This window comes from Ranitomeya variabilis, chromosome 6 (assembly GCF_051348905.1).
Source record: "Ranitomeya variabilis isolate aRanVar5 chromosome 6, aRanVar5.hap1, whole genome shotgun sequence".
Lineage (NCBI taxonomy): Eukaryota > Metazoa > Chordata > Amphibia > Anura > Dendrobatidae > Ranitomeya > Ranitomeya variabilis.
In genome coordinates, this window is record NC_135237.1 from 557,835,684 (window position 1) to 557,862,263 (window position 26,580).

Sequence of the window (26,580 nt, forward strand, 5' to 3'; positions counted from 1 at the left end):
GAGCGACAATGTAATTACACCATCTCCTCCCCCCGAAACCTTTGGACTTGGGTGCAATATTATTCCAGGCGCAGAGATTATTAGGATAATGATCTATCACAGGACAGATTATTCCCTGTTGTGTCGTCTGCATAATGGATCTATTACAAAGTGCCGCCACTAATGAGGTTATTACAGGACCGGTCCGGAGGCCGCGCAACAAAATTCACTTCTTCGCTGTACGACAGTAAATGCAAAAGGAAAAAACATCCTATAATCCGGGGAGGTTGAAGGTCACCCCCCCCCGCGGAACGTCACTGTCACCGGGACAATGTTATTATCATCGCCTCCTTCCAGTGGAATGACTCTGAATGATGCAAAATATGCCCGAAAAACGATCGGTGCGATATTCTGCTGCTTCTTGCTACAATGTAAAATGACTCTGGATAGCTCCAGAGAACGGGTGAAAGGGCGAAACGGCATCTCCAAACTGGAAAGGATATCTACACTAGCATCGGGATCCGCATCTGCATGGAGAATAAGGAGGCAGTCTATGCAACCAAAGGAGGCGGCCTCTGCAAACAGGAATGGCAGACTATGCAACTAAGGGAGGCGGCCTCTGCAACTAGGAAAGGCAGCCTCCTCATAACAGGAATGGCAGACTATGCAACTAATTAGGGAGGCAGCCTCGGCAATTGAAAGGCAGCCTCTGCAAACAGGGGTGGCAGCCTCGGTAATTGAAAGGCAGCCTCCACAACCAAAAAAAGCAGCCTCTGCAAACAGAAGAGGCAACTGCTACAACCAATGGAGCTACACTGTGCAACCAGGAAAGACAGCCTCTGGAAACAAAAGGTGGCAGCCTCTGCAACCAAAGGTGGCAGCTTCTACAAGTAAGAGGGCCAACATCTGCCACCGAGGGAGGCAGCCACTCACTGCACCTAGGAGAGGCATCTTCTGCAACATGGGGAGGCAGCCTCTGTAACCAAGAAAGCCAGCCTCTGCAACTAGGAGAGGCAGCCTTGTAAACCAGGGGAGGCAACCTCTGCAACTAAGGGAGACAGTCTCTGCACCTAGAAGAGGCACCTTCTTGAAGATCGGGAGGTAGACTCTGTAATCAGGCAGTGTGTGAATGGAGAGGTGGCTGTACATGTACACAGAGAAGTGCATACAGTACAGACCAAAAGTTTGGACACACCTTCTCATTTAAAGATTTTTCAGTATTTTCATGACTATGAAAATTGTAAATTCACTCTGAAGGCATCAAAACTATAAATTAACACATATGGAATAATATACTTAACAAAAAAGTGTGAAACAACTGAAAATATGTCTTCTATTCTAGGTTCTTCAAAGTAGTCACCTTTTGCTTTGATGACTGCTTTGCACGCTCTTGGCATTCTCTCAATGAGCTTCAAGAGGTAGTCACCGGAAATGGTTTTCACTTCACAGGTGTGCCCTGTCAGGTTTAATAAGTGGGATTTCTTGCCTTATAAATGGGGTTGGGACCATCAGTTGTGTTGAGCAGAAGTCTGGTGGATACACAGCTGATAGTCCTTGTGATGGTGTGATATGTTATGTGGGTATCATTTTGTGTATATTTCTATTTTACTTATTTTCATGGTGTTGAGTTGTTATTTGCCATCTGATATTCTCCCCACAGTTCTGTATTGTTATCTCTCCACAGGGTCAGTGAATAATGTTGTTTGCTAATATGCTAATGACATGTTGACCTAGCTTGTTGAAACAATGAGCCCCTGCAACCTTCCCCCTCCTGACCTGTGAATGGGGAGGTGAGACACAGACCAGTCTTGTTTGGAACTATGAAGTGAAGACAGCACATCAGAGAGAAGGGGAAGCATATGGGCCATTTTTTATCCTCTGTGTGCTGGATTGTTGTATCCTCAGTGTGGTGGATTATATGGACCTTTTGTGTTTTTGCCTAAATAAAGGTTCTGGAATTGTTCACTATTCTCTTGCTCTGTTGATTGTGTGATACCGGAGAAGGAACCTGTGACAACTGGTGGCAAGCAGCGGGATCAACAGAGCGTAACCTAATGGAGAACCACACACAGAGTGAGTACAGAAATTGGACTGTATCCAGTTTACAGGAGATAGCCAGAGACTTGGGTCTGAACTACCAGGGACTGACTAAAGAGGCCTTAATTGACCTACTGGTGGGTGCCAGCCCGGCCACCTCCTCCCATATGTCTGAAGGACGAGCACTGGAGACAAGGACCCCCACTCCAAAAAGCCAGTGGGTGGTGTGGTACGAAGAAGAGATGGCGGTTCTGGGCCCATGCGTCTCTCAGGAGTACAAGGAGGAGGCGGCCCGCCAGGCACAGTGGAGACCAGAAGCAATGGAGCTTGAAAGAGGGAGTAACACAATGTGGAATGTAAACCCAACGTTCCGGGAGCCTGTACGGATCACCCGGACAGAGTTTAAGCCATTTGATGAGGCTTCCGGAGATGTGGAGGGGTTCTTCAAAGACTTGGAGCAGCAGTGTGCTGTGATGGAGGTGCCCCACTCTGGCTGGATGCATTTGTTAGTGGGACTCCTGAACGGTAGCCTGGCGGAGGCTTACCGAACCATTGACTCACAGCAGAACCGGGATTATAACATTGTAAAGCATCATGTGTGGCTGTTATACAGTATTGAGCATCATGTGTGGCTGCCCATTATACAGTATGGAGCATCATTTAGAGCCATTATACAGTATGGAGCATCATGTGTGGCTATTATACAGTATGGAGCATCATATGTGGCCATTATACAGTATGGAGCATCATATGTGGCCATTATACAGTATGGAGCATCATGTGTGGCCAATGGCCATTATACAGTATTGAGCATCATGTGGGGCCATTATACAGTATGGAGCATCATGTGTGGCCATTATACAGTATGGAGCACTGTGTGGCCATTTTTTTTTGGGTTATAATTATTGTATATTATTTATTGTTATAGCGCCATTTATTCCATGGCGCTTTACAAGTGAGGAGGGGTATACATAATAAAAACAAGTACAATAATCTTAAACAATACAAGTCATAACTGGTACAGGAGGAGTGAGGACCCTGCCCGCGAAGGCTCACAATCTACAAGGGATGGGTGAGAATACAGTAGGTGAGGATAGAGCTGATCGTGCAGCGGTTGGTTGATCGGTGGTTACTGCAGGTTGTAGGCTTGTCGGAAGAGGTGGGTCTTCAGATTCTTTTTGAAGATTCTGATGGTAGGCGAGAGTCTGATGTGTTGTGGTAGAAGGTTCCAGAGTAGGGGTGATACGCGAGAGAAATCTTGTATACGATTGTGGGAAGAGGAGATAAGAGGGGAGTAGAGAAGGAGATCTTGTGAGGATCGGAGGTTGCGTGTAGGTAAGTACGGGGAGACGAGGTCACAGATGTATGGAGGAGACAGGTTGTGGATGGCTTTGTATGTCATCGTTAGGGTTTTGTACTGGAGTCTCCGGGCAATGGGGAGCCAGTGAAGGGATTGACAGAGGGGAGAGGCCGGAGAATAGCGGAGGGACAGGTGGATTAGTCGGGCAGCAGAGTTTAGAATAGATTGGAGGGGTGCGAGAGTGTTCGAGGGGAGGCCACAGAGCAGGAGGTTGCAGTAGTCGAGGCGAGAGATGATGAGGGCATGGACTAGGGTTTTTGCAGATTCTTGGTTGAGGAATGAACGGATTCGTGAAATATTTTTGAGTTGAAGTCGGCAGGAAGTGGAAAGGGCTTGGATATGTGGTTTGAAAGAGAGATCAGCGTCAAGGATTACCCCGAGGCAGCGAGCTTGTGGGACTGGGGAGAGTGGGCAGCCATTTACTGTAATGGATAGGTTTGTTGGGGGGGTCGCGTGAGATGGGGGAAAGATGATGAATTCTGTTTTGTCCATGTTAAGTTTCAGAAATCTAGCGGAGAAGAAGGATGAAATAGTGGACAGACATTGAGGGATTCTGGTTAGTAGGGAGGTGATATCTGGTCCAGAGATGTAGATCTGTGTGTCATCAGCATAGAGATGATACTGAAAGCCATGAGATTCTATGAGCTGTCCCAGGCCAAAGGTGTAAATGGAGAAGAGCAGGGGCCCAAGGACTGAACCTTGTGGGACTCCGACAGATAGGGGGCGAGGTGAGGAGGTGGTGTGTGAGTGGGAGACGCTGAATGTCCAGTCTGTTAGGTATGAGGAGATCCATGATAGGGCCAAGTCTGTGATGCCAAGGGATGAGAGGGTCTGTAATAATAGGGAATGGTCCACTGTGTCAAAGGCAGCCGACAGGTCGAGGAGGAGGAGAACAGAGTAGTGTCGCTTGCTCTTGGCGGTTAAGAGGTCATTGGTGACCTTAGTTAGGGCAGTTTCAGTGGAATGGTGTGACCGGAAGCCAGATTGTAAGCGGTCAAAGAGGGAGCAAGAAGAGAGATGGGAGGACAGTTCAAGGTAGACGTGTTGTTCCAGTAGTTTTGAGGCATAGGGGAGAAGTGATATAGGGCGATAGCTAGATACAGAGGATGGGTCAAGAGAGGGCTTTTTGAGGATAGGTGTGATGGAGGCATGTTTAAAGCTTGAGGGGAAAACACCAGTTGTTAGTGATAGGTTGAAGAGATGGGTTAGGGTTGGGATGAAGATTGTGGTGAGGTTTGGGATGAGGTGGGATGGGAGCAGGTCAAGTGCACAGGTGGTGAGATGCGATCTTGAGAGTAGAGTGGCGAGTTGATCTTCTGTAATGGTGGAGAAGTTGGTTTTGGAGGTGGAGGGTAGGGAAGTTGGGAGGAAGGGCTCTGGGGCTTGTTGACCAAAACTGTCTCTGATGTTATCAATCTTCTGCTTGAAGAATGAGGCAAAGTCTTCAGCAGAGATAAGTGGGGAGGGAGGAGGTGCTGGGGGACGGAGGAGAGAATTGAAGGTGTTGAATAACTGTTTAGGGTTGTGAGACAGGGAGGATATGAGAGATGAGAAGTAGGTTTGTTTAGTTGTGGCGAGTGTGGTCTTGAAAGTAGTGAGGGACTGTTTGAATGCGATGAAGTGGTCGTTGGGAGTGGGATCTTTTCCATCTGCGCTCAGCAGCCCTGGAAGCTCGCCTCAGTTCTTTGGTCAGGCTGGTGTGCCAGGGCTGTCTGTTGATTTTGCGAGCTTTGGTATGTGTAAGTGGGGCAGCAGATTCCAAAGCTACAGCTATTGTGGTGTTATATAGAGTGGCAGCGTCATCCGCATTGTGTATGGAACTTATGTCTGTGAGAGGGAGGAGGGATTCAGAGAATAAATGTAGGTCAAGATGTTTAAGATTTCTGCGAGGGTGTGAAAGTTTGTGGGGTGGGGATTGTAGACATGGAGTGGAGAGAGATGATAATGTGAGAAGGTTGTGGTCAGAGAGAGGAAGAGGGGAGTTAGAGAGGTTAGATAGGGAGCAGAGGTGGGTGAAGATGAGGTCCAGTGTGTGACCATCTTTGTGAGTGGCTGCAGAAGACCATTGAGTGAGGCCGGAGGAGGAAGTGAGAGATAGAAGTTTAGTGGCAGCTGAGAGGGAAGTGTCAATGGGGATGTTGAAATCGCCCATGATGATAGTGGGGATGTCTGCAGAAAGGAAATGAAGTAGCCAGGTGGTGAAGTGGTCAAAGAAGATGGTGGCTGGCCCTGGGGGGCGGTAAATGACATCCAGTTGGAGGTTGGAGGGGGAGTAGATGCGCACAGAGTGCACCTCAAAGGAAGGGAGGGTAACAGAGGGTGGCAGTGGGATTGGGGTGAAGGAGCAGTTATCTGACAGGAGAAAACCAACTCCTCCGCCATGCTTGCTGCTGGGGCGGGGTGTGTGAGAAAGGTGGAAGCCACCGTAAGAGAGTGCAGCAGGGGAGGCTGTGTCAGAAGGGGTGAGCCAGGTTTCGGTGATGGCGAGGAAGGAAAGTTTGGTAGTAACAAAAAGATCATGGATGTAGGGAAGCTTGTTACAGACAGAGCGAGCGTTCCACAGAGCTCCTGTTAGTGGGACTGGGGAAGCGGGGGCTGAGTGAATGGGTATAAGGTTAGAGAGGTTACGGAAGTTTGTGATGGAGCATGGGTGGGAGGTAGAAATGACTGTGGGAATATGGTGAGGAGGACCAGGATTTGGAGAGATATCACCAGCAGTGAGAAGTAGCAGAGAAAGTGTTAGCAGGTGGGGCAGGAGAGGGTGTGAGGGGGCTGCCTGTGCTTTGAGACAGAGGATTGTATGTTAAGGAACAGTTCTGAGGAGGAGGTGAGATGGATGGGGAGGATTGAAGAGGAGATGAACAGTTCCTTACTTGGTGTGGGGATTGGGGGAGGTAGCAGAAAGTGAAAGAATATAGGGGTAAAAGTGACAACAAACAGAAACATTGTTTACAGTGACTGGCCAGTTACCTTCAGTGAAACAGTGTGATCAGCAGTGCTAAATGGCTGTGGTTGGGACTTGGATATGGGTGTGACTAGTTGTGAAATGGGTGTGGTCAGTGGCTTGGCCTAAAATTTGCCGCGACGCACTATGTGCGCTGCAAACTTTATACCTCTTTCCCTTCTTCAAAAGTTGGGAGGTATGATACCACATTTGCCAGATCACAGCAAGTGCCGCAAATCCCATAGGGAATGAATGAGGCCGAACGCAGTGTTGCGGTAAGTGATCCGTTACGCGGCAGATGTGGAAAAACTGCCGGATCTGCTGCAAAAGGCGACTTTCACATCAGCGATTCTTGCCAAAGTCACTGCCGATAGTGTCATACTCACCAAAGGGGGAGGCAGCACTAAAAGTGCCTAGGGCAGCAGAAACTCTAAATACGGCCCTGTATACAGGCGTTCCTTATAGAACAATTTCTTGCCAAGTGCCCTGCAGAGGTACAGGAATGGTCCGGGAGCTCACGCCGTGCACCGTGGATAGAGCTGCAGCCCTGGCCGATGAAGCCCTTACTATCCGACCGCAATGGAGGAGGCTTCTGGACAATGAACCACGGCCTTCTCCCACGCCCCGTCCCCCTCCGATTATATCTGCCCCTCCTCCCAGCCACAGGCCGATGACAATCGCAGCTCATAATCCTGGGCCCCAACAGTCCCGACCACGACCTGGGTGTATCACAGAGAGATTTTACGGGTGTGGGCAACCTGGACATTTGCAGTCTAGCTGTCCCTCAAGGATTCGGAGGGAGCCCCACCTCATCCAGTGCATCTTGTGCACTCCATCCCACCTGAGGAAGAGCTACCACCACCCCCACCAGAGTGGACCACCGACCACGGCACCATAGATACCCCTGCTGGAGTGTATGGACTCCGGCCTTTGTCCATCAGAAATACAGAGCAACGGCATTGCCACCTGCAGGATGTCTTAATTGATGGATACAAAGTGTCGGGATTTAGAGACACGGGGGCATTCCTGACTATCGCTGACCCCCGTGTGGTTCGACCCGAGGCAATTCACCAGGGCCCAGGAATTCCCATTGTCCTGGTGGGGGGTGTCCACAAATATATACAGAGAGCTTTTGGTACGTTTGGATTATGGTTTTGGAGAAAAACTGTGTTGGATTGGCATTATGGGAGGACTTCCTGCAGATATCCTCTTTGGAAATGACATTGGGGAGTTACAAAGTCACTTTGTGAGAGCAGAAGGTCCGTGGGCCTCTCACTCTTCTGAAAGAACAATTGGAGGGAGATATCACAGATACCGGAACGCCCATCATTCCCTACGTTCTAGAGTTCAGAGACTGTCTCGCCCAGCTAGCTACCTTGGCTAATGAACATCAGCGAACGCCCCAGTCCATACAAAAAACCTGGTATGACCATAAAGACAGGACCCGGGAATTTATGGACAACAAGTGCTCATGATTACTGCAACCCCTGCTACTGTACAAGGAACTATAAAAAGTGAAGCAAAGTGGACTAAAGTGAGCAGGCCAGAGGTCTGTGTAGACCTAATGGCGTGCTCACTTTATTATGAGGGGGGAGAGGTTGTGATGGTGTGATATGTTATGTGGGTATCATTTGTGTATATTTCTATTTTACTTATTTTCATGGTGTTGAGTTGTTATTTGCCATCTGATATTCTCCCCACAGTTCTGTATTGTTATCTCTCCACAGGGTCAGTGAATAATGTTGTTTGCTAATATGCTAATGACATGTTGACCTAGCTTGTTGAAACAATGAGCCCCTGCAACCCACCCCCCTAACCTGTGAATGGGGAGGTGAGACACAGACCAGTCTTGTTTGGAACTATGAAGTGAAGACAGCACATCAGAGAGAAGGGGAAGCATATGGGCCATTTTTTAACCTCTGTGTGCTGGATTGTTGGACTGTTGTATCCTCAGTGTGGTGGATTATATGGACCTTTCGTGTTTTTGCCTAAATAAAGGTTCTGGAATTGTTCACTATTCTCTTGCTCTGTTGATTGTGTGATACCGGAGAAGGAACCTGTGACAGTCCTACTGAATAGACTGTTAGAATTTGTATTATGACATGAAAAAAGCAGCTAAGTAAAGAAAAACGAGTGGCCATCATTACTTTAAGAAATGAAGGTCAGTCAGTCCGAATCATTGAGAAAACTTTGAAAGTGTCCCCAAGTGCAGTTGCAAAAACCATCAAGCACTACAAAGAAACTGGCTCACATGAGGACCGCCCCAGGAAAGGAAGAGCAGGAGTCACCTCTGCTTCTGAGGATAAGTTTATCCGAGTCACCAACCTCAGAAATCGCAGGTTAACAGCAGCTCAGATTAGAGACCAGATCAATGCCACACAGAGTTCTATCAGCAGACACATCTCTACAACAACTGTTAAGAGGAGACTTTGTGCAGCAGGCCTTCATGGTAAAATAGCTCCTAGGAAACCACTGCTAAGGACAGGCAACAAGCAGAAGAGACTTGTTTGGGCTAAAGAACACAAGGAATGGACATTAGACCAGTGGAAATCTGTGCTTTTGTCTGAGGAGTCTAAATTTGAGATCTTTGGTTCCAGCCACCGTGTCTTTGTGCGATGCAGAAAGGGTGAACGGAGGGACTCTACATGCCTGGTTCCCACCGGGAAGCATGGAGGAGGAGGTGTGATGGTGTGGGGGGCTTTGCTGGTGACACTGTTGGGGATTTATTCAAAATTGAAAGCATACTCAACCAGCATGGCTACCACAGCATCTTGCAGCGGCATGCTATTCCATCCGGTTTGCGTTTAGTTGGACCATCATTTATTTTTTTAACAGGACAATGACCCCAAACACACCTCCAGGCTGTGTAAGGGCTATTTGACCAAGAAGGAGAGTGATGGGGTGCTACGCCAGATGACCTGGCCTCCACAGTCACCAGACCTGAACCCAATCGAGATGGTTTGGGGTGAGCTGGACCTCAGAATGAAGGCAAAAGGGCCAACAAGTGCTAAGCATCTCAGGGAACTCCTTCAAGATTGTTGGAAGACCATTCCCGGTGACTACCTCTTGAAGCTCATCAAGAGAATGCCAAGAGTGTGCAAAGCAGTCATCAAAGCAAAAGGTGGCCACTTTGAAGAACCTAGAATATAAGACATAATTTCAGTTGTTTCACACTTTTTTGTTAAGTATATAATTCCACATGTGTTAATTCATAGTTTTGATGCCTTCAGTGTGAATGTACAATTTTCATAGTCATGAAAATACAGAAAAAATCTTTAAATGAGGTGTGTTCAAACATTTGGTCTGTACTGTAGAGTAAGCGGTTTCCGTACGTTAAGAGAGAGAACTGCGCACATGTGTAGTCACCTCTCCATTATATTACTACCTGGATGCGACAGCCCCACCAGGATGGTCTCTGGACCCCAAAATTATACATAAGTGTGGTTCCAATCTGAATAGGAGCATGTGTATGGAAACCAGTGGCGTAACTATGATCTGATGGGGCCGAATGCAGGATTTGAACTGGGTAGCCCCCATCCTGAATAAATGGTATATGTGTCCCTCATCCTGGCTCCCAGGGGAGTACAAAGAAGTAATTAGGCCCCATAGCAGAAGTATAATGCACTCCTCATAGTCCTCCATATACTATATCACGCTTCCCATAGTCCTCCCTATTAGTATAATGCATCCCCTAGTCCTCCATATAATACACTGCACAGCCCATAGTCCTCCATATAGTATAATGCATCTCATAGTCCTCCATATGATATCCATAGTCCTTCATAAAGAATAATGAACTTTGCAGTCACACATGTAGTATAATGCACAGCCCAGTCATCCATATAGTATAATGCACAGCCCAGTCATCCATATAGTATAAAGCACAGCCCATAGTCATCCATTTAATAGAATGCACAGCCCAGTCATCCATATAGTATAATGCACAGCCCATAGTCATCCATTTAATATAATGCACAGCTCAGTCATACATAAACTATAATGCACATCCTATAGTCATCCTTATAGTATAATGAACATCCCATAGTCATCCATATAGTATAATGCACACCCCATAGTCCTCCATATAGTATAATGCATCCCATAGTCACACAAACTATAATGTACATCCCATAGTCATCCATATAGTATAATATAAACAGATGTAAGTGGGCACCATCGACCAATAATATAATTATACAGGAATCTCCTGATGCATGTCAAGGAAAGACATGTGAACAACAAGGAAAAAAAGTACATGCATACGAACAGGGATCACTCAGATATCTTAAACCAAGATACACATTTTTATTTCAAGACCAAAAAATACACACACATAAAAACCTTTTAAAAGTTACACACAAAACAATAATCCATAATGAAGAGTTAAATACTCTCAAATACCCATAGACCAAATCCAAATAAGTGACAATATCAATACATATGAGGACTATCTACTGGGCTGATGCTACCAGCCCAACAGGGCCTGTGAAAAAATCAGTATAACAAACATAGAACACCCCTATGTGTGAAAGGTAACAATAAACCTATATGCAAAGTGTGTAATCGTTCTATGAGATAAGGGCTGTGTGGAGTAAAGTCCTAGAGTCTGGAGGGTACATGGACCCACGCGTTCCGAGACACAGAGCGTCTTGTTCAAGGTAGATGTCATATAGTATAATGCGCAGCCCATAGTCATCCATATAGTATAATGCGCAGCCCTTAGTCATCCATATAGTATAATGCGCAGCCTATAGTCATCCATGTAGTATAATGCACAGCCCATAGTCATCCATATAGTATAATTCTCAGCCCATAGTCATCCATGTAGTATAATGCGCAGCCCTTAGTCATCCATATAGTATAATGCGCAGCCCATAGTCATCCATATAGTATAATGCGCAGCCCATAGTCATCCATATAGTATAATTCGCAGCCCATAGTCATCCATGTAGTATAATGCGCAGCCCTTAGTCATCCATATAGTATAATGCGCAGCCCATAGTCATCCATGTAGTATAATGCGCAGCCCTTAGTCATCCATATAGTATAATGCGCAGCCCATAGTCATCCATATAGTATAATGCGCAGCCCTTAGTCATCCATATAGTATAATGCGCAGCCCATAGTCATCCATGTAGTATAATGCGCAGCCCTTAGTCATCCATATAGTATAATGCGCAGCCCATAGTCATCCATATAGTATAATGCGCAGCCCATAGTCATCCATATAGTATAATTCGCAGCCCATAGTCATCCATGTAGTATAATGCGCAGCCCTTAGTCATCCATATAGTATAATGCGCAGCCCATAGTCATACATGTAGTATAATGCGCAGCCCTTAGTCATCCATATAGTATAATGCGCAGCCCTTAGTCATCCATATAGCATAATTCACAGCCCATAGTCATCCATATAGTATAATGCGCAGCCCAGTTATCCATATAGTATAATGCGCAGCCCATAGTCATCCATGTAGTATAATTCACAGCCCATAGTCATCCATATAGTATAATGCGCAGCCCATAGTCATACATGTAGTATAATGCGCAGCCCTTAGTCATCCATATAGTATAATGCGCAGCCCTTAGTCATCCATATAGCATAATTCACAGCCCTTAGTCATCCATATAGTATAATTCACAGCCCTTAGTCATCCATATAGCATAATTCACAGCCCATAGTCATCCATATAGTATAATGCGCAGCCCATAGTCATCCATATAGTATAATGCGCAGCCCATAGTCATCCATATAGTATAATGCGCAGCCTATAGTCATCCATGTAGTATAATGCATTCCCCATAGTCATCCATGCAGTATAATGTATATTCCACAGTCATACATGTAGTATAATGCACAGCCCAGAGCTTCTGCCTTACCTATGGCAATATATGAGGTGGGACCACACATGCGAGACATTTTGCGATATCCTTTATCTTCTACTTAAACGGGTGGCTAAAGCTTGTCTCTTTATTTTTCTAATTTTCTCTCAGAAACAGCGCCGCTCTTCTCCATGGTCTGAGTTTAGTATTCAGCTCCATTAATTGGTATACACACACTATGGACAACAATGGGCCTCTTTAGGGAAAAAAATAAAGACACCCCTTTAAGGTCATCAAGGTGAAGTGGAGTCCTATTCCATTATGTTTTACCCTGAATTCTCATCGTTAGTTGTCCCCTGAATGGCAACAAGGACTTTTTGTGAACACTTTTGTCAACGGACTGAAATGGTGGTTGCCCAAAACAAGTAGTCACCCTGACTGCAAATGGCGACATTTAGCTTGTGAAGGGGAACACAGGCAGCGGACTCCGGTGAAGGAGGGAGGGCTGATGGGTCAAAAGGAGACAAAAACAAAGGAGTAAAAAACTAAGAAACCCGCAGTGTTCATCATAGGACGTTCAGTCATCAATACTACCCTAGCCCATCAGGAATGTTCTCATTAATCCTTTCATTGCCTTGAGCCACCAGGAATATAATTAATCTCCTCTTGGCCGTAGCCCACCTATTAATTGAGTTGTGAAGGAGAGAATGGCTAATGAAATCAATTATTAACCTCAGATGTAGTGTGGCAAGATGGCGTCTGAATCCTGGAACAACGCCCTGGAAGGGATTCTTGGAATGTGAAGTGGATACACTGAAGAGTCGGCCATATATGGAGCAGACCTAGCATGGACCCATCACAGACTGACACGATGGTTGTCAGGAGATGTGTGACACTCTTTTTCTGCCTGTTACATGATCGTTTGTTCTGTACTAATAAAATCAATTGTGTGCCAGACTTTGCTGAGAGAGGAGCATATACCTGACCTCTGTGTCCGATGTAATTCTTCTATGCATGCCCTTGGCTCATATTTATTAGGTCAGGGACAGGCAATCACTGAGATCTCACTTTATCACCCCCAGAGTCAAGGACAAGTACTAATTCCCCAAGGATACCGACGATGGTGGTCGGGTAACGGCATGTATGCGACTTGAATACGGTACTAGTAGGTCCTAACCGCAAGTATGTGAATCGCGTGACTGCTGCTCGCACCGGCAAAGGGCAGCAATCTAATACCATAATAATAAATGATACGACTCCGCCATGCTTTATTCATTTAAGTAATACAGTTAAATCAGGGCAAGATACAGAAGCGACCATCACTAATTCTTCCAAGAAAACACTTGTGCCGACGTGATGATTTGGGGGGGTAATCACACAGTCGCCCATAGCACTACTTTACTGGAGAGGAGTTAAATAACTTTCACTACTACCAAAAAGGAGCTGCCAAAAATACTGTAAAAGGGACTATTGTGGTAACTGGCGTGCAGGTAAAGACATCAATTGGACCCACACGTCTCACTGGTCCAAGGGGGTCCACACTGAAAGCCAGAGACTATGGCTGACAGGTCCCCCAAACTCATGTACACTTGGATTGGCAGTCATGACTTCCCAATGGGGAGAGGGTAATAAGCGGCTGAAGACACCTCTGGAAATGTCCAGCAGGACTTCCAACATGTCTGAACTTTCTTCTTCCTGACGGCAGAGGACATTTGCGCCTTCGTATAGTCTTCTGATCCCACCTAAATCGATCGGCTTGACTGACGTACATCTAATGTTTGGGCTCCTTTAGAAAAAAAGGAGTTATAGTCAGTAGTGATGATGATTGCTTTCTGAACTTGTGGATGTACGATGGGTCTCGGTGAAGGAACCACAATTATGTCCTAGCTGCAAACACAAGACGTGTCTGGAAATCTTCAACCACCGGCTCAGCTAGAAAGGAGAGATAGAGATAAGCTCCTTCCATCAACGCAAAATGGGAGTAGACAAGACCAGACCGTCAGAAGACAAAATGCAGCCGCTCAGTATACGGAAGGCTTTTCTACTTCACAATGTGGAGACTTGTAGGCGTGTAATCATTGGAAATGGGGATCTGGAGGACGTCCATGCTGCTCTGTAGTCCTTCACTGTACGGTCTCAGTTTCTTCTCACAGTGCAGCTACACTGACAGACACCGGCTTATAATGTCACATTTATATACACAGATGTGGCCGGCCCCTGAGGTTCCCTCACAAGTGAGTTTCACTGACAGTGTCAATGGCGCGAATGTGGACGCTTGGGAGGCAGAACCATGAGAGGGGCAGTTCTCGTCCGGAGTTATCATCTTGAAACTTTATGTCCAAGTAAAAATCACCAGTGTATAGAAACAGTAGAGAACCGAAGCAGACAGAATGTTCTGTAGGCTCGACCTGCAGAAAAGAGGGAATCCGGAGTTATATTCTGTATTATACTCCAGAGCTGAACTCATTATTCTTCAACAATTTAAAACTATACCTTTTCCTTTCTCAAAAAATAACCATAATGTCTGAATGAATCTGTCAGTAGGATCTTCCTTCCTAAACCGTCTATATGGGCATGCAGGTCATAAGATGGTGACTAAAATGATACCATGATATCTATAATCCGATGTCTTTTTCTAAAGCTGTTAAGATCTAAGGGCCGTGCATAGATCTCCCTGAGAAATTGCATCCAGAGCTTATTTCAAATGAAAGGGGGAGTTATCAGTGTGAGACATGTAATGACTGACAGTCGGCTCTCCTGATCACTGCAGAGCTGAGTGTGATTACAACTAACACAGTACAGCAGAGATGAACTTTCTCTCATTACAAACACTTCTGCAGCTGCAGCTCTCCTCCTGTAGTACTGTCAGCTCAGCTGTACTGCTCACACTCTGGCTGCCTGTGTCATGGAAGCTGAAGAGGGTTGATCGTACTGACAGATTCACTTTAAAAAAAAAAAAAAGATGAAAAAGAAAAATGTGAAATAATTTTTAAAATTTTTTGGACATTTTCTTCTGATATCACGAAAAAACACTAAAATATAATGACAGAAAAATAAAGCCTCGTGCACCACAAAACAAGACCTAAATGATCAAAAACTTTAAAAGGATTGTTCAGTGAAACCAAGACCAAAACATATAAAATCTGTGGTGGTCCGAATACTGTGTCGCGCACCAGTCAGCAGAGCAGGCAACTGTGGAAATAGAGCAGCAGTGCGCATGCTGGATCCATGCACTATCTAGGGGGCGCTACACTTGTCGTTTTTCGGCAGCTGTATAGAAAATTAATGGAATGGTAGTCGGGCCCCCACCTGTGACTCCATTTTCTAATGGGGATAAAAGTAATAGGAGGTGATAACTCATTTTCACAGAACAAACCCTTTAAAACTTTCAAGCCCACATTTAATAGGTGGTGCTAGAGTTCTTGTCTTCTTCTTCTCTGAAGAGACAATTTGCATATTTAATTTCCCAGAGGAGCATGCATGGCCTATAAGTCTCCTCACTCTAACATGCCAAGTTGGCTTGTCATTCTCCACAAGGAGAAACGTTACTCTTTAGACCCCAGTCCAAAGCGTCTCACCTAGCCAAATCAGATCTCATACTTTGCACTGCTGAGGCTTCAACACCCCGAAACACGTGTCTGCAAATTGAGAATCTGGTTCAGCTTTTATCCTAAGTCATATTGCAAGGCTCGTTAAAGGGTCAATATTGACTTAGGATTGCTGTGGTACTAGAGTTTTAGTCATTTTTCTCTCTGAAGGGAGAATATGCATAATTAATTTATCAGAGGAGCATGCGTGGCCTATAAGTCTCCTCACCCAGGCTTGGCTTGTCACTCTCTGCAAGGAAAAATGTTACTCCTTAGACCCCAAGCCCACATCTACTAAGGAGTTTGAAAAACTGGGTCTTGAACTGGTTAAAAGTTGTATGGCACACAAGTATAAAATACGGTATAAAGCTGGAACACCTTTTAGCTGACCCCACATTGAAGTTTAGGTATTTTATACATTCAGAACTTTAGTCTCCGGAATGGATCAACGACCTCGGAAAATACTCACAGAGCCAATAAAGAAAGTGCTGGAGCCGACAAATGTGACAATGTTTTTCAGGTCGTAGTTATGGACCCCGTTCTGGTAGTCTTGGTACGGGATGACGGAGAGGGCAAACGGGCCCACCGCGCTGCTACTGCAATTGGTCAATTTGACTTCGAGGTGTATGGGATCGCCAACCCTACAGTCCGCAATGATGTCACAGTCACAAGGTTTCCCATCCACCAAAACATCTGTAACACAAAAACATTGAAGTGTTAATATTTGTGAACATTTTTTAATTATATTTTTTACTCCACAAAATAAGTGACCCCTATACAGTAATGTAGCCCACCTCCATACACTTACACCAGTAAGTATTGCCAAAAGAATACTGTTTTGTTGTGTGCTTCGCTATAAAATCATTACAAGCCTGGGTAAAGAAAGTTCTAGTTTATCTCTAGGCTTAAAGGAGTTGTCCACTTATCCTATTGGAGCATTTGGGGGTCTCCTTCCAGGAGCCAGGAAGTGCATCTACATAAGAGATTACTGACTATAATGGGTGCGGTGAAATGTACAGTATGAAGAAAATATTAGGTGGCCGCTTACCCCAAATATAAACCCTGATTCATAGTAATCTCAATAGCTGAAATGACCTTGCATAGCCCCGCCCATGAGGAGCTGAGGATTTGGGAAAGTACACAGTAAATTCACTAAGCAAAGACTGTTACACCTACTGTTAAGTAAGGGAACTCCTCTGGTGATAATCAAAGAAAAATAAAATGTAGGATTAATTTCCATCTGGGAGAATAATCTAATTAGCAACACAAGACAGTAACGGCTAAGTCTACGTTCATATTTGCGGTCGGCGCCGCAGCGTCGGGCGCCGCAGCGTCGCCGCATGCGTCATGCGCCCCTATATTTAACATGGGGGCGCATGGACATGCGTCGCACTTGCGTTTTGCGCCGCATGCGTCCCTGCGGCGCCCGCGTCCGGGCGCAGAGGACGCAGCAAGTTGCATTTTTGCTGCGTCCAAAATCAATCAAAAAAAGGACGCATGCGGCGCAAAACGCAGCGTTGTGCATGCGTTTTGCTGCGTTTTTGTTTGCGTTGTGCGTTGCGGCGCCGACACTGCGGCGCACAACGCAAATGTGAACGTAGCCTAATGGTGTTGATTAGAGGAGCAGGATTAGGGATACTGAATATATAATATAATCTCAATGCCCTGCTCCACTAAACTACCATAAGCAAGGGAGGCAGGAAAGTCCTGCTCCTCGGTAGCAAAATAATCTGTTACTCAGTAGCCACATAATCTGCTGCTCACAAGCTACATAATCTGCTGCTCGCTAGCTACATAATCTGCTGCTCACTAGATACATAATCTGCTGCTCGCTAGATACATAATCTGCTGCTCGCTAGCTACATAATCTGCTGCTCACTAGCTACATAATCTGCTGCTCGCTAGCTACATAATCTGCTGCTCGCTAGCTACATAATCTGCTGCTCACTAGCTACATAATCTGCTGCTCACTAGATACATAATCTGCTGCTCACTAGATATATAATCTGCTGCTCACTAGATACATAATCTGCTGCTCACTAGATACATAATCTGCTGCTCACTAGCTACATAATCTGCTGCTCACTTTATACATACTCTGCTGCTCACTAGCTACATAATCTGCTGCTCACTAACTACATAATCTGCTGCTCACTAACTACATAATCTGCTGCTCACTAACTACATAATCTGCTGCTCACTAGCTACATAATCTGCTGCTCACTAGCTAATTTGCTGCTCACTAGCTACATAATCTGCTGCTCACTAACTACATAATCTGCTGCTCACTAGCTACATAATCTTGCTGCTCACTAGATACATAATCTGCTGCTCACTAGATACATAATCTACTGCTCACTAGATACATAATCTGCTGCTCACTAGCTACATAATCTGCTGCTCACTAGCTACATAATCTGCTGCTCGCTAGCTACATAATCTGCTGCTCGCTAGCTACATAATCTGCTGCTCACTAGATACATAATCTGCTGCTCACTAGCTACATAATCTGCTGCTCACTAGATACATAATCTGCTGCTCGCTAGCTACATAATCTGCTGCTCACTAGCTACATAATCTGCTGCTCACTAGCCACATAATCTGCTGCTCACTAGCCACATAATCTGCTGCTCACTAGATACATAATCTGCTGCTCACTAGCTACATAATCTGCTGCTCACTAGATACATAATCTGCTGCTCACTAGATACATAATCTGCTGCTCACTAGCCACATAATCTGCTGTTCACTAGATACATAATCTGCTGCTCACTAGCTACATAATCTACTGCGCACTAGCTACATAATCTGCTGCTCACTAGATACATAATCTGCTGCTCACTAGATACATAATCTGCTGCTCAGTAGCTACATAATCTGCTGCCCCTTTATACATAATCTGCTGCTCACAAAAAACTAATTACCATAAAATGTAACTTTTAATTATTATCAATAAAAATACACAGCAAAAAACGACTCTACTACACTTAACCAGGCAATATACACCAGTCAGAATTTATTGTGATGGTATCCAAAGGAACAATAGCACAGGCCTTAATTTCCCTTATAATTCCTTATTGTGCCCCCTACCTACCGCAGAGGTTGGCACCCTACCTTGAACGCAATAGTGGCTCCCCTGCTCTATGATGGCTACCCCTACATCCACCCTGTTGCTCCCTAGCTAGCCAGAAACGATGTCTGGTCATAGCCACGAGGACTACACGGTATTAATAAATGGGGTATGTGAACTTTTGATTAGGGTCATTTGGATATTTTGGGTTGTCATTTTGATTTAAAAAGAGAAAACACAGTAGTTTGACAATAAGTGGCTTCACCCAACCACTAACCATGGGTTTGTTTTCCCAATTAAGGTGCCTCCTAGGATGACCCATGAATATCTGATAGACAGGAGATCCCACCCCTGTGACCTCAACCTTTGAGGAGAATAGAGGGGTCTTTTGATCAGAGAACTTGCTCTTTTAGAATCCAATGAAAGGAACCATGAGGACATCTATCCATTAGTTTCCCTCCAGAATGTCCCAGTTGACTTGATCCTAACCATGGAGACTATGGCGCCTCAAAAGGTTCTTCTGTTCCACCAGTGGAGACCAACACAAGAAATGGTCTGTAATAGTTGGTGGGAATCTGATCTCAAGTTGCACCTCTTGGTCAAAAAGGGATCAGAAGTGGACTCCTTGGAAATGCAGGGAAGTGTCCGGTAACCCCACACGTAAGGGCTGAGAAATTTTGCAAAAATGACGAGCACACACGACAAGCCATTTCCTGGCTCTGTTCCACCACCACAAATGCTCCGGGACGCTCATCAGATGGGTTTATTACAATATTACTTCTTTATAGTCTACAATATCTCGCTCCGGAAACATTATCCCCGGGAATCAATGTCGATAAAGACAAATCCTCTGACTCGTCATGTACCGGCGGCATCATAGCCTTGGCGTCTCACGCGCTCCGCTCTACTTGATGTATATTCGGTATAAACACTCGTGTGAAGTACAATCTACTCTAATGAACTCAAGATAAAGTGTATGATGTCGGGATGAGAGTCGTCTGTGACGTCTGTCTGAAGTGGAGATTTCTCCTGGAATCGATGGGTTTTGATAAAACTTGAAAGTTTCACTTCTAAAGAAACAAGTGTTATAGGTAAGAGAAGTTACTGCGTTTGCTCAGGCTCAAGTGTTTCAGGACAGTCGTAAGAAGTCTACAATATCCGACATCATGATGTATCAGCTCATCTCATTTTCCATTGGTGGGGCTCTAGCCAATCTGCCCCCTAAAAACATTAAAGGGGTATTAAGATCTCCAAGATCCTTTCTTAATATCTAGTAGGTGTAAGAATGAAAATTGTAGATCTGCGGGGGCGGAGCATGACTTCTGACTTGTCATGCATGCCGTGCCCCCGCAGACTTTGCCCCTGCACTGGCCATTTATCAGTGTTTCAGACTTTCCTGGAGTGTTTCTTTATCTACGCTGAAGACTATTCTCAACATGTAATCATGACAAATTCTGGAGCTTCTATCTCCCAACCGCTATATCTCAGCTGGAAGGTGAATTTTATTATATTACTGGATAAAACACAAGGGAGTAGCCGAACTTCTTTCATTTCTAAATTGCTCTGGTTTAATTTTTAATAGAAGTTTCAGAGCCTCAATAATTTTTGTAGCATGAAGGAAAGTGCTGGATAAAAATAGGCCAAAGCAATCAAATAAATGAAGCAATATTGATGATATCATGAAGCCTCCCCTGCTCTGGGCCAAAGGATGAAGACGAGGCTGCACCTACCAACAAGTAGACAGAGATGGATGGCTTCATGAGAGAGACTATATATTTAATGTAGACAAGACCAAAATATATCAGATAGAGGTGGGTTGAACGCACATTTGGCCGACTGCAATCTTATCCAACCCCCACTGACCAATCCTTCACTTCCTCGACACAATCGATCAGGGCAGAGTCCATCCATCAAACATCAGATTGTCTGGTGGGTTCAGACTACGTTAATGTCTTTGTGGGATTTCAAGGGGTTGCTTGGCCAAAATTAAACTTTGCCCAGTGGACTGAATATGTAAAACATAATAAAAATCAGTCTTACTCATCTACTGGCATCCACCTAAATCCAGCAGGACACTGTGTTCTGCGAGGAAAAATGAAGCGGTGATGTCACTCTTCAACCAGACAGCTACGGCGTGTGTTTGGCTGTAGCTGTTAGGTGACTTTTAGCAGCACATAACCATAAAACATTCATTACAGCACTGCTGAAATCACGTGACTGATGCAGCTAATCACCAGCAGCAGTGGTCCAATGGTTGGTGGAACGGTGAAATCACTGCTTCATGTCTCTGTTTAGACCACGGAGTAGCCATGTTGAGGCCGGTAAGTGAGTATGACTAAGATTGTTATGTTTTACATATTTAGTCTCCTAAGCCAAGTTTTGCTTTGCCCTTGCCACAATCCCTTTAAAGCGACTCTCAAGGAATGTAATAAAAGAGCCCTGTCATGTAATTCAAGGAGCAGACCGTCCTACTCCTGTGACGGAACGGACTAGAGCCTGAGGAAACACAACACCCGAGACCTCTGTCTCAACTGATCGAGGACCTGTATGTATCATAAGCACATATGCCTCCATGAGACAAGGAAAAGGGAAGTGACAAAAGAAAAATACATCTTCTCCTTGGCAGGCTGTGCATGGAGGACTGAGACTGGTGGAAAAAGCTTTTGTGCTCAGTCAAAAAAAAAAAAAAGCTTCTCTGTCAGTTGAGACACAGGTCTTGGGATTTGTGTTTCTTCAGACTGCAAACCATTCTGACTAGGTAGGCTGCTGATTTAATTACATGATGGGGGCATTCTATTACATTCTTGGTCAGGTTCTTTCTTCCCAATGAGAACAGCACCTTACTTTAGAAGACATCTTAGGTTGGGTGGAAAGATGGAGGCCTCATTTTCAAAATTGGGAAAGTATGGATGAAGTACAAAAAACACATAGTTAATCTTAGGATGATACCTTGGCTTGGACCCAAAGACATCAAAATTATGGGTAAGAAGAACCCCTATAAAAGTTACAGCTGAGAGAAAAAGATACCCATAGACGATAGATGGCAATGAGCTGTTCCTCCTGACTCCTATATACATGCATGCTCCACCAAAGTGTGCATGTATTCTCAATAGACAGGTGGGAATAATGAAATGTCAGACTCCTCTACTGTTGAAATACGACATGCGCCATCCTTCTTTATGTCAATATCTGTTATCAAGAAAAGGCAAGACTTTTCCCACCAAATCGACAGGCTCAGCCAACTTTCACAGTAGCTTTGGCTTTGAAGGACCATTAACGCCCTGATGCCAGGCAGCTCCTAACTCATTAATTGATGGACATGGACAGTTGTGTAAATGGGACCCAATAGATCAGAAAACCTCATGGAAAATTGCTTCAAGTGGGCCGGCCAAAAGTGGACACTTTACAGAAGAAACAGTCTACACTCGAATTGTAATTTCATGGAGAACACAAGTAAACAGAGCAAGATGTCTGGTGTCTAAGGCTTCTTATCCATGAAAGGGTTAAGGCGGTAGGTAGATAGCGCAAATAAGATTAAGATGAAAACAGACCCTTTAATTGAGAACAGCAGTGTCACATAAAAGGGAACAATCACCACGTGTCATCTATTACCAGGCACTTATACAGCATGAAGCACCCATGGAAATACTGGAGTCATAATGACATTATCACCAATTTACACAGAGCAGGAGCCGAGATTACCGGGCGGATGTCACGGGATCTGGTCCTCGGAGAGCGCGGCGGGGCCCTGCTGCAACCACGGACCATCTGGAGGGACGCAGAACGCTTATTTGTTTGCAGAGTCAATGATGCTGAAGCCCTACACCAGAGATGGAAGCTTCTCCACGCTGGGGGGGGGACTTTACTGATTTGGGGTAAACAGAGGGTGAAGTCGGTGGAATAGGACCCACTGTGGACTTTCGCCATCTTTAGTGGGGGCCGTTCAAAACTTTGCAAGGAGCAAAATCAATTTGACGCTTTTCCAGGGTGGAGTCCTGTGCAAAATGATAGGTAGTGAGAATGAATGACCACGGCTCTCCGAATAGATGGGGGATCAGGCATGCTCTTCACACGGCGGACCCTCATTCCCGGGGGTGCAGAGGTCACACCGACACTGATCGTGATGACGGCGGCGGAGTGTACGGGATGTTTGCGCACAAACAATTTTCAGTTATACCTGAAAACAAGTCTGGATTGTATCAATGGCTCTCCATAAAATGAGTTTCTTCCGAGATCTTACATAGGACTGCTGGTAAGCCAAGTGCCTTATGTAAGGTCAGAGATGTCCTAGAAGTGTGGTATAAAGGGGGAGCGCTACTCGTGTGACAAGAGCTAATGAGGCTACTCAGTAACACAGGCGAAATCTGTGCAACATGAACTCATCTTCCCGCCATTCGCTGCTACCATGCAGAACGCGAGAGGCGGCCGCCGAGCTCCAGGGGGGCGACAATCTGTTACCGTCCGGGCAACAGGGAGTTAAACATGACACTAAGAACAGGAACATATGCCTCAGATCAGTCATGGCTCCTCCGGCAGATGGAGCGCACCGCAGCGCTAATGTTTAACAAGACCACAATGTCTCCTGACTTTACTGCACAGATAAGGGGCGCCATGATGAGAGAAGGGAACGAGGGGTGGGCCGGCGGAAAGCGATAACGATGAGCGATAACATGAGAAATGTCAATATAGTGCTCAGAAATATGATGGTCACAAAAGGCCAGCAGGACAGAGCGGGAGCACTACATGCGGATGATGTGGCGGCACAATGACTAATATTCCTATTACACTGCTGAAATCACTCCACACAAACAACTCTAACAACACCAGCAGAACAGTGAGCGCAGCTCTGGGGTATAATACAGGATGTAACTCAGGATCAGTAATGTAATGTATGTACACAGTGACTGCACCAGCAGAATAGTGAGTGCCGCTCTGGAGTATAATACAGGGTGTAACTCAGGATCAGTAATGTAATGTATGTACACAGTGACTGCACCAGCAGAATAGTGAGTGCAGCTCTGGGGTATAATACAGGATGTAACTCAGGATCAGTAATGTAATGTATGTACACAGTGACTGCACCAGCAGAATAGTGAGTGCAGCTCTGGAGTATAATACAGGATGTAACTCAGGATCAGTAATGTAATTTATGTACACAGTGACTGCACCAGCAGAATAGTGAGTGCAGCTCTGGAGTATAATACAGGATGTAACTCAGGATCAGTAATGTAATGTATGTACACAGTGACTGCACCAGCAGCATAGTGAGTGCAGCTCTGGAGTATAATACAGGATGTAACTCAGGATCAGTAATGTAATGTAATGTATGTACACAGTGACTGCACCAGCAGAATAGTGAGTGCAGCTCTGGGGTATAATACAGGATGTAACTCAGGATCAGTAATGTAATGTATGTACACAGTGACTGCACCAGCAGAATAGTGAGTGCCGCTCTGGAGTATAATACAGGATGTAACTCAGGATCAGTGATGTAATGTATGTACACAGTGACTGCACCAGCAGAATAGTGAGTGCTGCTCTGGAGTATAATACAGGATGTAACTCAGGATCAGTAATGTAATGTATGTACACAGTGACTGCACCAGCAGAATAGTGAGTGCAGCTCTGGAGTATAATACAGGATGTAACTCAGGATCAGTAATGTAATTTATGTACACAGTGACTGCACCAGCAGAATAGTGAGTGCAGCTCTGGAGTATAATACAGGATGTAACTCAGGATCAGTAATGTAATGTATGTACACAGTGACTGCACCAGCAGCATAGTGAGTGCAGCTCTGGAGTATAATACAGGATGTAACTCAGGATCAGTAATGTAATGTATGTACACAGTGACTGCACCAGCAGAATAGTGAGTGCAGCTCTGGGGTATAATACAGGATGTAACTCAGGATCAGAAATGTAATTTATGTACACAGTGACTGCACCAGCAGAATAGTGAGTGCAGCTCTGGGGTATAATACAGGATGTAACTCAGGATCAGTAATGTAATGTATGTACACAGTGACTGCACCAGCAGAATAGTGAGTGCCGCTCTGGAGTATAATACAGGATGTAACTCAGGATCAGTGATGTAATGTATGTACACAGTGACTGCACCAGCAGAATAGTGAGTGCTGCTCTGGAGTATAATACAGGATGTAACTCAGGATCAGTAATGTAATGTATGTACACAGTGACTACACCAGCAGAATAGTGAGTGCAGCTCTGGGGAATAATACAGGATGTAACTCAGGATCAGTAATGTAATTTATGTACACAGTGACTGCACCAGCAGAATAGTGAGTGCAGCTCTGGAGTATAATACAGGATGTAACTCAGGATCAGTAATGTAATGTATGTACACAGTGACTGCACCAGCAGCATAGTGAGTGCAGCTCTGGAGTATAATACAGGATGTAACTCAGGATCAGTAATGTAATGTATGTACACAGTGACTGCACCAGCAGAATAGTGAGTGCAGCTCTGGGGTATAATACAGGATGTAACTCAGGATCAGTAATGTAATGTATGTACACAGTGACTGCACCAGCAGAATAGTGAGTGCAGCTCTGGAGTATAATACAGGATGTAACTCAGGGTCAGTAATGTAATGTATGTACACAGTGACCGCACCAGCTGAATAGTGAGTGCAGCTCTGGGGTATAATACAGGATGTAACTCAGGATCAGAAATGTAATTTATGTACACAGTGACTGCACCAGCAGAATAGTGAGTGCAGCTCTGGGGAATAATACAGGATGTAACTCAGGATCAGTAATGTAATGTATGTACACAGTGATTGCACCAGCAGAATAGTGAGTGCAGCTCTGGGGTATAATACAGGATGTAACTCAGGATCAGTAATGTAATGTATGTACACGGTGACTGCACCAGCAGAATAGTGAGTGCAGCTCCGGACTATAATACAGGATGTAATTCAGGATCGGTGAGGTAATGTAGGTACACAGTGAAAATACTTTTCATTGCTGTTCATTGATTATAACCTGAGATAACAGGAATATTTTGCCGTACAGGATGGCAGCAGTGTATACATGGAAGTAGACTGGATAAACTGCAGCTTCTGAGATCATAGCTGGAACAAATGGTACAGAACAAGGACAGCGTTGTCTGCCGTGAAGCAATGAAGAGCTGGATACAGCAGGTGCTGCGCTCTCCTCTCAATCAGCACAGGTAACGCACGTCAGATAAGAGGAGCGCTGCATCTGTTCAGCTCAGACAATGCTCCTCGCTGACACACAAGTCACTACCTGAGCTGCAACAAACCCTTCTACCCCACGTATCACAATAACACAATCTTAACAACTTCATCTGATTTTTTTCATTGATTTCAAAGGCGTCACTGCCATCAAAATAAATGACTATCGCTGTAACTGCAAAGTCAGTGGCCACCAAAACCCTGAAAAACAGTCCAATTATAATTGACTGTAAGGGGTTAAAAAAAATCAAACCTGAAAGTAAATATTGTAAGGAATTCATTTTTTAAGCCAAAAAAACAGTGTCAGCACATTGCTATTAATTACCTATTATTCTCATCTCTGCTCATGTTCAGTGGTCAAGAAGTAATATACAAAAGAAAGAAAGAGTAATATACAAAGGAAAACACGGGAACAATCAGAACCTAGAAACACTAGATCTATCATGTATATGTGTATCATAGTTATATTCTTGTACATAGGAGCAGTATTATAGTAGTTATATTCTTGTACATAGGAGGAGTATTATAGTAGTTATATTCTTGTACATAGCAGCAGTATTAT

The 26,580-nt window shown here is 44.9% G+C and overlaps 1 protein-coding gene across 1 annotated transcript in view; it reads right to left on the bottom strand.

Annotated features, from left to right (window-relative positions):
- Positions 1-13,384: 13,384 nt before the first annotated feature.
- The window catches only part of TRAPPC9 (trafficking protein particle complex subunit 9), a 576,113-nt gene continuing 562,917 nt past the window's right edge, over positions 13,385-26,580 (bottom strand). The window contains exons 22-23 of the mRNA XM_077271277.1: positions 16,200-16,423; positions 13,385-14,551 (exon numbers count right to left, since the gene is read on the bottom strand). Of these exons, the coding sequence (XP_077127392.1) occupies positions 14,372-14,551; positions 16,200-16,423 (404 nt within the window). The 3' untranslated portion in view covers positions 13,385-14,371. The remainder of the gene's footprint in view (positions 14,552-16,199; positions 16,424-26,580) is intronic.